The sequence below is a fragment of the Spea bombifrons genome, chromosome 6, assembly GCF_027358695.1.
Source record: "Spea bombifrons isolate aSpeBom1 chromosome 6, aSpeBom1.2.pri, whole genome shotgun sequence".
NCBI classification, from domain to species: Eukaryota; Metazoa; Chordata; class Amphibia; order Anura; family Pelobatidae; genus Spea; species Spea bombifrons.
Genome location: NC_071092.1, coordinates 10,598,673 through 10,614,224, shown reverse-complemented (window position 1 = coordinate 10,614,224; position 15,552 = coordinate 10,598,673). Strand labels below are relative to the sequence as shown.

The 15,552-nt window shown below is 41.1% G+C and overlaps 1 protein-coding gene across 1 annotated transcript; it reads left to right on the top strand.

The window, feature by feature from the left end:
* The first annotated feature begins 10,914 nt into the window (after positions 1–10,914).
* CISH (cytokine inducible SH2 containing protein) lies at positions 10,915–13,838 on the top strand. The gene is made up of 3 exons (XM_053468958.1): positions 10,915–10,980; positions 11,613–11,866; positions 12,798–13,838. Exons 1-3 carry the CDS (start codon positions 10,934–10,936, stop codon positions 13,307–13,309), a joined length of 813 nt encoding a protein of 270 aa, XP_053324933.1. The 5' UTR covers positions 10,915–10,933; the 3' UTR covers positions 13,310–13,838.
* Positions 13,839–15,552: the final 1,714 nt, after the last annotated feature.

The following is a 15,552-nucleotide window of genomic DNA, read 5'->3' as shown; positions in this document are numbered from 1 at the left end:
GTTGGTGCCTACCCCTGGAGGGGAGTGAAGACATCGCAGGGAGAGCTAACTGGGCAAGGGAATGGATATTAGGGAGCAGGAGGAAGCAGAAACCTTGGGGATTGGGGTTAGGAGAGATGAGAAGCTGACAGAGGGCTCTAAAAAGGACAACAGAGGAGGAAGAGAGAAACAGGAAAAAAGTGAAGGGACAATGCGAACAGATGGGAGGGAAAGTAAAGGATAATGGGATATTTCTGATGGGCCCCTTAAACCCAACTGTCTGAGTTTATTTTTCAGAAGGGATGGACAGTTTCAGGTCTTTGACAACCACTGACAGTTCCTGCTACTTCTGGCGAGTGCACACACCTTGTAAGTGTATTTATCACCTAGGCAAAGAGGAGAACCCCATGCTTTTGGAATCTGAATTCCCCTAACTCACCATCATAGCATATTTATTTTAAAAAAAACCTCTCACAAACCTTTACTGACTGATCTGACATTATTTTCATGTAAAATGTTTTCGAGTTACCTGAGCCCTTTGTGAGTATATAGCACGCTACCTACACAATCCACTGGGTGGCAGCAAAGTGTCATTATTCCCATGGTTTTAGTTTGTAAATTAGATTTTGTGTTTGGGGACCTCTGAGGACAGATGCGGACCATCACCCTATTCCATACCATTTACATCAGGATCCAAAAGTTTTTTTCTTTTATTAAGAGTAGGACACCTGCGAAAGATAAACCATAATTAAAATATTCAGATATAGCATTAAAGGAAACAGAGCAGAGCTTATAATGGTGTCTTTCTCTCAAAAATACAGTCCTTATTTATGGTCATGTGATTTATTTCTATGTTCCACATGAATAGCGACCTATCGCTGATCCTCTGCTATTTATAAAGCTAGTTCTCATGACCTCATTTTGGAATAGTCATTTTTTATGTGTGCATCTTTTCATCCACAGACCTGTGTTTTTTATGGGATTGTCTTATTCTGGAAATCTCTGACACAAAATAGTAGGTATTTTTTTAGCTTTATCCTCTTTCTTCGAGCCTTCTAGATCTTTATGCATCATCCTCAATGAATACAAACAGAAATGAAATGCATACAACAGCAAACCTTTTAATACAAAATATATATCATGACAGACACAAGACCTAAGCCAATCAGCTTTTACTTCCAGGTCAAAATATCATAATGAGCATATAAATAATGACAAACACAGGGGCTAAGCAAATCATTTTCAACTTCCAGGTCAAAATGTCATCACAAAAATATAACCAATGACAGACACAAGAGCTAAGCCAATCACCTTTCACTTCCGGGTCAAAATGTCAGCATTACCTGTTTGCCTTGGTGAATTCTCCTTTTTTTCCTTTAGCTCTCTCTCTCTGAGCAAATCCGGATTTTCACTGGATTGAGATCTTTCCAGTCCCTTGCTGCCCGCCATTACAATGTCAATATTCAAAATCCCAAAACATCTCCCATTGCCTACATCGTCGAATTTTCAGCATTGTTAACTTCATTTAAACAATCATTCTTTTCAACTGATCATTTTCTCCTTTAAAATGTTCTTGAGGAACGTAGCATTTTCAATTTCTGCTTCTTCAATAGAACTCTATTATTATCAGGCAGAATTGACCAGTTGACCACGTTACAACACACAGAGTAGCAGTAGGCAGAAGAGAAACATATAAAGCATCAACTGTTTTAAATAAATAGTATAAATATAGGTGCAAGCAGGGATGTATCTTGGTTGGGTGCTGCCCTTGGCCTGACCTAAATGGCCACCTAACTATTGTCTCTGCTGCCGCTGTCTACCATGATGAGTGCTGGAATATGACGCCATATCCATCATATCCATAGGTTGCTATGGAGACCAGTTCTAAGGGATATTTCTGATCTCTACCCAATAAGTAGTCGTGACCAGGAGAGCATGATCGCCCAACTGGGTGACCTGGCAATGGTTATACGGTTGAGACGTGCCCAAGGACTGATTAAGGTCTGAGTCTCTACATCTACAGGAAAAAATGTAAAGACTAGATGGGCCAAATGGTTTATATCTGCCACCAAATTCTGTTCCTCTATGTTTCTATAGTCAAATTGGAGTTGCCTGCACCTTCCCAGAAATGTTTAGAGGGCCTCCTGCCTTTGGGATGGAGGGAGTTAACAGTATTCAAATAGAAATCAAATGAATTTACATTAAAATATGCCTTTCTGCTCTATACGACTTCTGGTAGGGGAGGAAGGTCACCCAATACCCTTTCAGGCCGTCCAGCCCGTGATTCCTCTCCTTCTGCTCAGGGAAAGAGGCCATCCAAAAATATTGAAGTTAATGATTTGTTAAATGTCCTCATATATTTTTAAGCATTAAAACTACACAGGTAATTAATTCCCAGGGAAATCTGAATAAAATAAAACTAATAGAGCATGTTTTGTTCTTTTGGATGTATTAAAATGTAAAGGTGCCTTTCTGGCGTAAGTAAACAGTGGAATTTCTTTCCACGTTAGGCAAGTCATTTTAATAGATTTTTTTGTGTTGGACTAGTAAAGAGTTAATATATGAAGAGCTTTGAGGTCAGCTCATTTATAAATAGAGGTAAACTGCTTCAGTAAATGCTCCATAGGTATCAGTGACTTTTATAAGCTTTGCCACAAATTATGGTGTCCAGGTATTCTATAGCTCCAAAGGCCCTAAATCCAGCAGTCCATCTTTCTAATCCCCTGATATCCCTCTTTTCTATCATCTGAGAAGACTTGCTGGGGATGAGTGTGTCCCGGCATCACTCAGCCCTAAAAGTTACAATCATGTCTCTACAAACAGCAGAAAATGTCTTTATAAATTAAATTGTACAAATAAAATACATTGTTACTATTATCTTTTATTTATATAGCGCTAACAATTTACGCAGCGCTTAATACAATCCATATATTCAAGGGGTCTGACAAGACGAGAATTGACGGACTAAGACAAACCGATACATTAGGAGGAGAGAGCCCGGCTCGCAAGCTTACAATCTTGAGGGAATGGAGTGACAAACATAAGGCACAGAGAAAGGGTGAGAGGTAGTGTGGTGGAAGGTGGAAGGTTTTTAGATGTTTCTTGAATGTTGGGAGGGTGAAGGCTGAAGGTTTGGTGGAAGTAGACTCCAGAGATATGGGGCAGCCTGAGTGAAATCTTGTAGACGGGAAAAGGAAGAGGTGATAAGTGAGGAGGAGAGCCTCAGCCCATGGGAAGAACATAAGGATCGAGTAGGGAAGTATTTGCTTATGAGGGCAGAAATGTATGGAGGAGCAGTGTTATGGAGGGGGGGGGGCAGTGTTATGGAGGGCCTTATATGTTAGTACCAAGATTTAAAATTTAATTCTAAAGGTAATGGGGAACCACAAATGCACATAAAATGTCTGGGTAAAACCCTACCTTCGACCATTGGGAATGTTGGGAGGTATCGTACTTTTCCTACCTCACTTTATTATATTTTTAGGTATCAACTTGTGTAATGTAGATAGGGGCCACACTGTGTGCCGATCAATAACAACCAACTACTTCAGATAGAGGAGAGATAATCTCTTAAAGACAGGGGCTATAACATGTCCTCTAAAAACATATCTCCCAACAGTTCCAGTTTTTTCAGGGCAGTCCCGATTTTCAAGCACTGCCCCGATAACCGCCACAATGTACCATTGTTGTAAGAAGTAGGAAGATGCTCACCTGAAATGTTGGTGGGATGTTATGCCTAAAAGCTACCCGTTGGCTCCCAGAGATGTAATATTTCATCCTGTCAATGCACAGGAGACCAGGCTGTCGAACAACCTTTCTCACATAGCAAACAGGGGATGATTCGTTTACGACAAACATTGATGGAGCCCTCAAGCGTTTTAAGAAAATTAACGTTATGAGATTCATTGCATTCTTTCCTGTAAAGATTTAATCAGAAACAGAAGGCAGAAAGGTTTTAAGACGCATGCTTCTGCGTCACACAACTAATCCCCCAAAACAATCGCAACATTTTTACACAATTAAAAACATATTTCTGGGAAAGGGTCGAGCCTTTACAAAAGATCAGGTTTCTAATGACAAACTCCTTTTTAAAAAGCTAAATTCTGCAAAGTAGATGGAACGGCATCTTTACGAGCATATTACTGCATCGAGCATCGAGCGGAAGAGGTGTTAGGGTCTAAGTGATTATGACAGCCTAGATTAGCACTGAGCCTTGAAGGGTTATCCTGTTCTTCCCTCCCTCTTATATAAATCCTTTTCACCCCACCATCTCTCTTTATTTCTTCCGTTCTCGGTTCTACTTTCCCTAATTCGTGTTTTTTTTTATTTATTTCCCCTTTTTATATGAACAGCAAGGTATAGAGTTATTATTAGATTCCCAATAATTGGAAGGAGAGAGATAGACAAGGGGGAGAGAAGACGTTTGTGCAGTTTTATTTTTATTCTCCATATTAAATATATACTATAAGTATCTCTCACATAAAGCTTGTGATAAATCAAACTTTTGTTATTGTGTTAGAGGGTTGGTTACATCCATATATATATAAAAGTACCAAATAACGATATCGCCAAATCTACTGCTGGTATCCGCATAAAAACAAGAAAAATACTAACAGATTGAGGAAAATAGGTATTTAATTCAAATGCTGGGTGCAGTGATTCATTCATTATCCAGTCTTCTCCGCTTTGGTGTGAAACAGTCATCTCCTTCACTAGGCCATTTCAAAAAACTCCTGCCTTCTTCCAAGTATTTTCTCGTTTTCCCTTTAAATAAGAAAAAAAGTAATCCACTTCACATTCCAAGAAACGTTTCAGAGCTCTCCAGCAAGCCTTCTATCTTCTCCCGTTTAGGTGTCACAGAGCCGTCCTCTATAATCTATATCTCGCCAGGGGAGATCCGCAGCTCTCCTGCCTTCTTTTGTCTTGCTGATGTCAATTTCTAAATCAACCATCTCTAAATCAGCTGGACACAGATCTAAAAATGTAATTTTACAGTTATGTTCTCGTTTGTCCACCATTAAAAATCTGAAAGCCAAGCTCTTAGGAACATAAAGTGAGGTTTGACTTCTGAAAGCATCCTTTTATATGGTGGTCACGGTGACACTATGTCCCAGGATTGTGACGGTTTGTTGGGTAGAACAATGGTCCATATTTCAGCACAGTATTTAACTGTAGAGAAACAACAAACTGCTCAAATACACAATACGTCAATTTATAATAGGCTAGACAAAATTGTACAATTGTGTATTTTAGATAACTATTCAATCTGTCAGGGCCTTTCCTTTGGCTGCTTGACCATCTTCTAGGTCGCCATTCCATGCTGCACCTTAGACAGCTTCCCAGGCATGTCTTGGTGTCTACACCTCGTACGCAGGTGAGTCCTTTGGGCATTTCTGGCGGCTTGAAATGTTATTCTGCGAATGTTCCACCATCCTAGCGACCAGTGCCTTGAGGACTGTCACCACCTATGTAGTAAACCTTTTGGTGACCTTTTGGGTGTGACTTCTCCTTATTAATTCACTGGCGTTCTCCGTCTCATCTTTCAGTGTGACGTTACTTGCCTGACCTTTTGGCTTGTTACCCTGTGTATGCTTTTATTGTACCTGCCCCGAACCTTTGGCCTGATCTTGTTGTGTTAGTGGCGTTCATGGATAGGTGGGTGCAGCCACCTGGAGAACTTAATAATTGTAACCTGGTTGAATCATTTATGCGCTCACTATATGGGGGTCCCAAAGAAGGCGTCATTGTAATTCACAGTATTGGAAATCAATGGGAGTGATTTCTGCATACACTCATGTGAGGGTCTCGTAAGGGACCTCTCAGCAATCATATACCTTAAGGTGGCTTAACTGTCCTTTAAAGTTCTCAGACTGTCTGCATCTGAATCATACTTGGGTTGCACCATATTGAAGGAAGACTGGACTTTGTATTGTGATACAGGTACTATATAAAGACTGAGGGAGGAAGAAGAGAAGAGAAAACATGTAAATTGTAAGGGCCAAACTGAAACATAACCAGGCAGCCTCCACACACAGAGTTACCCATTTGGTTTTGAATCGTAGCTCAAAAAGTTGATATGTACATATGTATATTTTTATTTATTTAGCACTAGCGGAGCGGATGTACTTAAGGTATTAAAGCATTATACCAGCTCTTTATTAACAGTCTTCTTTAATATGATCAATAATTCAAGTATTGCAAGTGTTTGTCCTCCAAATGCCCACTAGAGGGAGACAACATACCACAGTCGTCTACAAGTTATCCCATATTGAAAGTGTGAGAAGTGAGCATTATGTAATTAATCTCATCATTAATAAAATCCTCCAGTGCCCTCCCCAAAATATTTCCCTGTGTAACTTTTGATGTTTCAGACTGTAAGTAGGGAAACAAAGAAAAAGGGCCGCTGCTCTTGCAACTTTTGAATATATGAAAGTTATGAATGTAACAGAAGGTTTTATACGTAACAGTGCTGCGGAATCGGCCGGCGCGTTATAAATAAATGTAATGTAATGTAATATATTGTGTGTGTTTGGGGTCATTTGCGTTATAGGAGATACAAAGAGGACAGTGATCCTCTGTTTTAAGTATGTGGCGCATTTTACGGCTGTACCATTCATTCAATGTCCCCTCTCCATTCCTGATCAGTGCGATATTGGTATTGATCTACTTTTTTCTCACTACACCACCACCTTTTTGGGGGCTGCAAGTAGGTCTCAATGCCCAGTCCAATATTACCCCCAGTCTGCCCCATTATAGGGCCGGCCCTGTAAGCATCACACAGTCACACAATCGCACCATTAGTCCTCCTCATCCTCATCCTCTTCACAACAGACCTAGCATTACAATTAGTACAAGAGAGTATAAGCTGCCAAATCTTACCAAATCAATCGGTTTCAGTAAATCGGGTGAGAATTCCCCATACTGGAGACTTCCATACGGCACCATGAGATGATGTATCTGCCGCTTCCCCGACTCTCTAAATATTGCAACTGTTCTTGGCGTAGACTTTTTTCTCAACTTTCTCTGTTTTTATCAACATAGCGCCCGGGGCTTGGAGCCTGCCGGCTGTTTCCGTTTGCAGATATTAGAAGCTCGCTGTTGTGTTCTGTGCGGTCATTAGATATTGTAAATCTGCCAGAATATCGACACCACCTGTGTTTATCCGACACACACAGATTACAAACCATCTCGGTGGTTACTGGAAAAACTGGACTGGAGTATATTTGTCTCGTCTGACAAGCAGGACAGGCAGCTGGGAGAAGCGAACTGGTTTTATCAGTGATTTCAGCTGTTTCAAACTACAAAAGATTGTTACTTTATTTGGTATCACTTGAAATATTTCCATCTTTAATGCTCTTTTCCGATAAGGTGACCTGCCCTTCTTCTATGGCGAGGTGTGTGCATCAAAAGAGGCACCCATTATTTTAATGCAGCCCTATTTAGTGTATGCTTTTGTGTAAAATGCAAAACTTTACATTTATATACATTAAGTAAATCCATGTAATGTTTTTTACATATAAAAAGTACTTGCCTGGTATCCCCCCACCAGCCTAGCATTAATCACCAGCCTTAAGCTTCTTGGTTCAGAAGCAGGCCCTTTAAACGCTGCCACCATCAACCTTGAAGTTTTGTATCTAAATGTCTGTGGCAGGACTCGGTGGCCCGTGGGTCATACCTTATATCACCCGTATTGTTACGTTTCTGATTGGTGTTGACTGGTTCATAAAGGTGATGCAAGGAGAGGAGAGAGAACGTCAGGACAGGAATTGTATTGGGCAATGCCAGTAACCTTATACCACATACACTATATGACACCTGCCCATTACACCAACAGGGGCTTTTATGACGTTGCATTCTAGCTACATAGACATTAATATTTCGTTGGTCCACCTTTGCAGCTGTAACAGCTTCCACTCTACTCTTCAGTATACCAACACATTATGGACAATGTGATGCTCCCAACTCTGTGGGAACCATTTGGGGAAGGCCCTTTTTTCAGTATGACTGCAACCCATTCCACAAAGCAAGGTCCATAAAGACATGGTTGGATGAGTTTAGTGTTGAAAAACTTGACCGGCCACACAGATCCCCGACCTCAACTCCATCAAACATCTTTGGGATGAACTGGAACCTCACAAATATTCTACTTGATGAATGAGTAAAGAATCCGCCAGAAACACTCTTGTGGAAAGCCTTCTCAGGAGAGTGAAAGCTGTTATAGCTGCAAAAGGGGGAACCAACTACATATTAATGTCTATGTATTGAGAAAGCAATCGCATCAAAGTCCCTGTTGGTGTAATGGTCAGGTGTCCCAATACTTTTGTCCATATAGTGTATGTCAGTATTGCTATGGTAGAATATTCTATTCGTTTTAGAGTAAGTAGCTACACTGATTGGCAAACAAAAAGCTTTATGTAGTTTTAATGCATTCATTTAGTTATACTAAAAGATGTGATTCAAAAATCTTCTTTAAAGGGAACTGTCATAAAGCAAATCTTTTGGTATGATTACATTTCTTCACTTAAATAACTACAGCTTATTCCAAGGCCACAAAGTATCAAAAAGTTATAGTAATAAGTTAACTAATAATGTTCAGCCTCCTAGTAAGTCTAATGAACTGACCTGAAAGTCATTAACATTATCGCTAGCCAGTACATCATTTGCACTCATCATAGGTGACGTGTATTCACTTTAAGTATATTAGCCCAAATATGATATTATACTCTCAGTAGAGAAGAAGGTGGGTCCTGGGGGGTGCCTGGGGACAGCTCTAATTCCCTGCAGTTTAAGTTCATTTGCTAAACGATTTTAGCGATTTCTTCATAACTTATTGTGATGTCACTCCTACTGATGTGATGTCACTAAGTGCCCCTGGGCTTTGCGTCATTGTGTTAATCGGGTGTGTGTCTATTGTTTTAGTACTGACCCTTATCTCAATACCATACACGACATTACACGGCAGAGGAGCTGTTTATGTGAGAAACGGGTTGACCTTTCAGCCTTGTAGGCAGTTACAGGCAACAAGACCCATCGGAGCTCCTATCCCAGCCAGGAATCCATCCCTCTTCTCTTGGCGCTGGTGTTCTTCCCAAGCGTTGCTCCACAAGTCTGGGACCGACTTCCTCTGGAGATTCAGAATGCAGGGCAGGGTAAAGATTCATATTTTCCATGAGTTCCCTCACATTGATTTACTGTGCATTGAAATATCCTGCCTCGTTTATCTGGCATGTCTTCAAATGATGACCTCGTGCTGTTTATCTATAGATTACTAACTGCCCCCCCCCGATAACTCTGGATATACGCAAGAGAAATCTTATAATGTATCAAAAATGCCTCTTCTGCGCAGAGCGTAAATTATTTGTTAATTATAGCTGTGATCCTGGCACGCCTGCGATCAATTACTGTTTATTAAATTAGCAGGTGCTAATATCCTCCTGAACCATGGCCACAGTGGAAGCCAACTCCCATAATACTCAGCCAGCAGAGAGGTAAAATTCACTTGTACACGCAGACAGGCGCATAATCTCTGCATTACAGGGGCGCCCCGAGTCTTTAAATGCAGCGGTGCCTGAAGGACATTCTACTTCCATGCTGCAGCTCTCTAAAGTTCTCCACGTGGTGCACATCATTAAGGGAGACTAAAGGGAAACCTATGGAGGGGAGACAGAGTCATACGTCCCATGCGTGATGCTCCTTTTAACTGCCCCTAATGACATCTGATGCTAACGACTTCTGTAATCATTTATTACAAGGCATATATATATATGCTGGTTAAGGCCCTCAATACTGTTTGCGTAGGGCTGCAGCTTTCAACGCCGTTACTTGAGTAAAGTCTTATGCGTGTGAAATTTAATCTTGTGGGACTTTGACGTGTAAGCATATATTATGTACATACAAGCTGCTTTACAGACACAATTCAGAATATATGCTATGACAGAGATTGCGTGACCTATGACACCAGAATTCCAGGGATGGTAAATAGGGCATTTTCTGGACGTGGCAGTACACAGCGGCTCAACTGCCAAAGGTTACCCCTCCCCAGAACAAGAACTACATTCTTAGCGCCGTCGTTCTTGTACAGCACAAATCCCGCAATGAATCTGATCAGTCTGTAATCATTCTAAGCAGCGAAAACCAGGGCGGATTTGCAGCAGGGTCATGCGAGGCTACAAAACGGACAACACGGCAAAGGTTGCGTTTTAAGTGTTATCAGTCTCTTTTCCCCGAATTCCATAGACAAATTCACGATTGCTCCTCTGCATGCGTCACACTGAGCTCGAGACATCACCGGGCGAGCAGAGAGATCGCATCAATGCGGCGCGGAATAATGGTATGTCTCAATGCAGGAAAGCAGCAGCTGCTTCTGCGTATGACATCAGAAACGCCTGGGGCAAGGAATGAGTTAAGAAAATTCCATTGACTCAGACTAATCTTTTTTTCTATGAATGAGAGGCAATAATAACAAAGCTGGGGCTTTGTTACAGCAAAGAATTCTAATTCTGTCCTTCAAACGGGCTTAAGCTCCAGTCCTCAGAATGTAGTAGTACATACAGGGATCTACACCAGAGCTGGCAAGACTCCTCCCTCATCTGTGTTCAGAGGCAGAGCTTGTCATCCCTCTGCCTGCTTCCCATTGGTGGAATCGGAAGGCCCCGCCCACTTTTCCTGGAAAGTTCTTGGAATTGTATCAGTTCAGTTCTGCTGTTGAGCGCTGGATACAGACACACACCCAATAGCACTATATATAGATTTAAGCGTAGTTGATGCATAGATGTGCGATCAGTACACGGTGACCACCGAGGAGATCCGACCTCCTTCCCCAACATTGTGGCTCCAAAGCAGACGTTTAACGCAGGTGGCCGCCGCTCATCAGGATAAATATACGGAATACAAAGAGGATTTTCACGCTTTAGTGACCGCCCCAAGACAAAGAAGCTGTCTCTTGGAGAGACTTATGCCTTTTCGCTGCTCCTGGACGGATATGATTCTTTGTGTGAGAGGGTAAGATGCTTCTTTGTGACTTCAAATCTAACAGCTGTCCCTATAATCCGGTTACTAAAGATGACTCGCGATTAATTTTCTAAATACTTTTTAACCATTTTCATGTTTATCAACAGAAATGGTTGTTTCTACCTAAATAAAGTCAGATCACAGATATATATATATTATAATCAGCTATAGTTTTCATTTTCCCTGCAGTGCAAGGTTTATAAACTGAGTTATCTGAAAACATTAGTAAGGGAATGACTTTCTTCTTTAAGGAGAGTACAAAAAAAAGATAGCTTTTTAGGTTTTAATACAAATGTATATTAATCGGTGTCACTGGACTCAAGTTTCATATTTTAGAACATTTGATTAAAAATGATACTAATTACCAAACGCAACATAAGAAGTGTTAAATATTATTTTGATAAAATAACAAATTATTGGTTCATTTTGGTGCAGTATACTTTTTAGACTTTTTTTTTTTACCCATTTCTGTGAAAAAGGTTTGCAAAGTACCGCTTAGAAATTGAAAGGTTTAAATGCCGTCACCGGGTGCGCATGAACAATACAAGCAACTTTAACTTTCAAACATTTGCGTAGAACCGTAACCATTACGCTTAGTTTGTAACTCTACTTTATCTCTTCAGTCCCCAGAGCCTGTTGGCAGATCAGAGGACCTGTAGACCTTCTTCGTGCTTGGGGGTCCCAGGATTTTCAGCCGATCAAGTCATGCACCCTCTGAACCCACCAGTCTGTCCAGGACAGTCCTCGTACTCCTTAGAGGAACCAGCAAGGACATCAAACAACCATGTGCCTCCTCCACCTTCCCAGACTCAGCTCAGAGACCCGGAGGAAGACTTTTTATGCATCGCTAGGACATTTTGTTACTTACGAGACTCTGGTGAGTTTCTAAATTCACTTTATAGTTGTTCTTGGAAAAGACGGTACAAATGGATTATAGAGGCAGAACATGAAGGAGCAAAGTTATCACTTTCTCGTTATGGCAATTAAACACAGTGGTGAAAACTAGTAAAAGACTTTATACTTGCATAAAACAATGTGTAGCTGTGAATTCATTTCTTGCAGAGGTGAGTCAAGAAAAGCCCTAATAGCCAGAGAAATTACCGTTGTGTGACACTGAATCATGGGGGAAAAAGAGGAAGCTTAAAATTAGGGTGCAATAAACCACTTTCCACGGCCACGTCAGGTTTAACGGAGAACTAAACCATTTATCAAGTGGTTGGTGCAACAAAGTTATTAAACCTAGATAAGAAGGAACTTTAATGGGTAGAAATCTATTCAGAGCTGGGCTGGTGGAACACAATTAGCCGCTGGACCCTCGTAAACTAAAATTCTCAGTTTAGAATCTCTGGTGCCCCCATCTTTGGCAGACTTTACTAACTTGTCATTACAGTCATGGAAGAGGAGACAACCACCTCAGAAGTTATTTAAGTAGGGAGTGATATACACGCATTACGATTATGTTGCACCTGCCCCTTGGTGTACTGCCCAAGATGATTTCATGTTTCAGTCCTTCTAAATTCTGCACCAGGGACACAGTAAGAGGTCTTGGCATATCGACAAACACGGTTCTAGATCAGGGCTGGACAAATGCAGTGTTTCCAGATGCTTTGCTGGAAAATGACTTCACCACACTGGCTCAGGATGGTGGGAACTGGAGGGCTGCAGTTGCCCCGATGTAGGGCTATCACTTCTGTCCTAACTGTATATCTGACTAACATGCCTGATAGAAGAGGGTGATGTAAGAATTTACTCCCTGTCTACGTGTAACTGTTTATCTTACTGTTTACTTGTGTTTGGACCCTTATTAGGTTGGTACTGGGGCTCTATCACAGCCACAGAGGCCAAGCAGCAGTTACAGAAGATGCCAGAGGGATTCTTCCTGGTGAGAGACAGCACTCACCCCAGCTACCTTTTCACCTTGTCTGTGCGGACTAACCGGGGACCCACAAATGTTCGAATTGAGTATTCCGACAGCCTTTTCCGACTTGACTCCAACTACCTCTCCAAGCCACGCATTCTGTCCTTCCCAGATGTTGTCAGCCTGGTGCAATACTATGTCTCCTCATGTCAATCTGAGGGCAACAAAGAAACCTCCAGGGAATCCAGTCCAACTCCACTTGTGCCAACCTCGCCAAAAGAACCTGCCGCTGTCCACCTCAAGCTCCTGCACCCCCTGCCTCAACGAGGGCAGTGTCCCAGCTTACAGCATCTGTGCAGACTGCAAATAAACCGGAGCTTGGTTCCAGACTCAGACATAACAGAACTACCATTGCCCAGAAGGATGGTAGAATATCTACAGAGGTACCCATTCAAGCTCTGAGTGACATTAGACAATCTGGACTTGTTGCTTCTATTTACACACTGCACATACATAAGGTGCCATGCTAGCACAGTACACATGGGCATAGGATGCCCAAGACTGTATAAACGCGAGATATTTATTTAAGTCTATTCACATGAACTTTTTTGTAGAGGTTTTGTATTTGTCCAGCGATGGATACTGTGCCTGTCCTGACCCTCGTTCCTACTTCCCCTCCAAAGACTTAACAATGTGACATGTAATGAAGAGCGTGTTCACGTGAACGTGCCATATGCAGCAGAATGAAGACCACGGAATACAGGGAACTGTATGTTTCCATTTACCTCTGCTGCGGAGCGTTGCTCTGCACGTTAATCACTTGTGCTGAATTTCAAGTCCTTTCTGATGTGAAGGGTTTAAATGGCAACACTAACTTCCTAGATACAGCTTTTTCAGAAGCTGCAGCACTTTAGAGACTGAAACTGCCATTTATCAGGGTTGTGTCTCAGGCTGCTGGATTACAATAAATAGGATATTTCATATTAAATAATTGTTATGTCTTTATTTTATCCTACAGGAAACCATTATGTCCAATAAGCTACCACGAGTACTCTACCCACTCGCATCACAATACACAATGCTGGGATAACAGTCTCCCCTGTTCCAACCCACCTTAAAACATACACATCCATCCGCAATGGTCACATCCCCCACCAGAAATCCCCTTACCAAACACCACAATATCTTATCTATACCTAACCTATTTATTAAGATCAAGAACGTCATCGATATATCCCACCAAATCTTATCACCGATGGGACTTCATTTCATGCCACATTAAGTAATCATCATCAAGGACAACTCAGTCCTTATCGACGGAAAAGCATTCTGGGTTCTCCCTCTTTCAATTTTGTCCTGTTTGGTGTTTACGAGAACTTTGTGAACTTTGGTGGGAAACCTAAGGCGATTAGAGCACCACAAGTTCCCCAAATTAAGCAACTCATGAAAGTTTTTAGTAGTGTCACTCTATGCGGTTTGAAGATATAAAAAACTCCAGTAAGATTCTCTTTAAAAAAAAAAAACAAAACAAACAAAAAAAACAGATGTCCCATATACTGTACAGTTAATGTGGAATTTTTCACCTTGTAGCAACTCCCAATTTGTCCCAAAATGCTCCGACTACCATTTTCAAGGATAAGTAGCTGCTAACCTATATTTCACCCGATTGCAGTACATTTCCAGACTCAACCCATTCCCCCCCCCCTTCTGTTCTCAGTTTAACGCGGAATTTACCAGGAAATTCTCCTCTGCACTTTTCTAAGAAAGTGAGAAAAGCGAGAGTGGGTGGTAGAGAGAAGCAGGCTCCGCACAGAGGACGCACAATGGCATAAATACGTGCTTCTATTTATATGTACAATTTGTTTTCACATATTTCGTTTATAAAACATCATTGAATATTATTATTATTATTATTATTATTGCAAAACAGATCAACGCAAATTTTAAACCAGCTTTGCAAATGACCAATATAATAAAATGTACATTTACAGCTCCTGGACCAACATAAAATTTTCTTTAAAAAATCTAAATATGTGTAAATAATGTTTATTACATTCTTAATAACTTAATTACATGTTTTTGTTCACAACGTTGAGGATAAAGCGCTAGTTCTGTGGTTTAATTTTATCAAACATTTTTTAATAATCGCAAACATTCTATCACTTTTTTTTTAACACTTTGTTTTTAAGATGAGCTTTAGAGAGGATCAAACTCCCTTCGGCAAGTCACAAACAATACTAAAGGACAAATATCCTAAGTCAGACATTTGTGGCGGCGTAGGGGACAAGAAAGTCTGATAAAGTTCATTAGGGCCGGTAAGAGAATTAGGTGGAGAGAGATATATTGTACCAAGGGTAGTAGATTAATGGAACAGCGTCCCATTAGAAGTGGTAGAGTGAGGGAATTTAAAGATGTAAGGGACAGGCATATGACTCCTGAATCTATATCACGGGACCAACGACTGATTAAGGTCCGAGTGATTACGTCAGGGAAAATGGGCAGACTAGATGGGCCGAATCTTCTTATCTTCCGTCTCATTCTGTTTCTATTTGCACAGTTTTAAAAACAATGCTCCGGTTACGATGGTGAACTGGTTATGTCTCGGATAGCCGCTTGTAAATAGTATTTGTTGCCGGTGCGCTGACTCCTCGCTTTATTTTGTATGTACTAATGGCTAAAGATAGACTGTGTGAGTTTGTGACTTC

Bases quoted from the DNA above. Each gene is read 5' to 3' on its own strand.
- CISH (XM_053468958.1), top strand. From the start codon at position 10,934: ATGCCTTTTCGCTGCTCCTGGACGGATATGATTCTTTGTGTGAGAGG. The intron at 10,981-11,612 runs GTAAGATGCTTC...TTATCTCTTCAG, and splicing joins ATGATTCTTTGTGTGAGAGG to TCCCCAGAGCCTGTTGGCAG. The intron at 11,867-12,797 runs GTGAGTTTCTAA...GACCCTTATTAG, and splicing joins TTGTTACTTACGAGACTCTG to GTTGGTACTGGGGCTCTATC.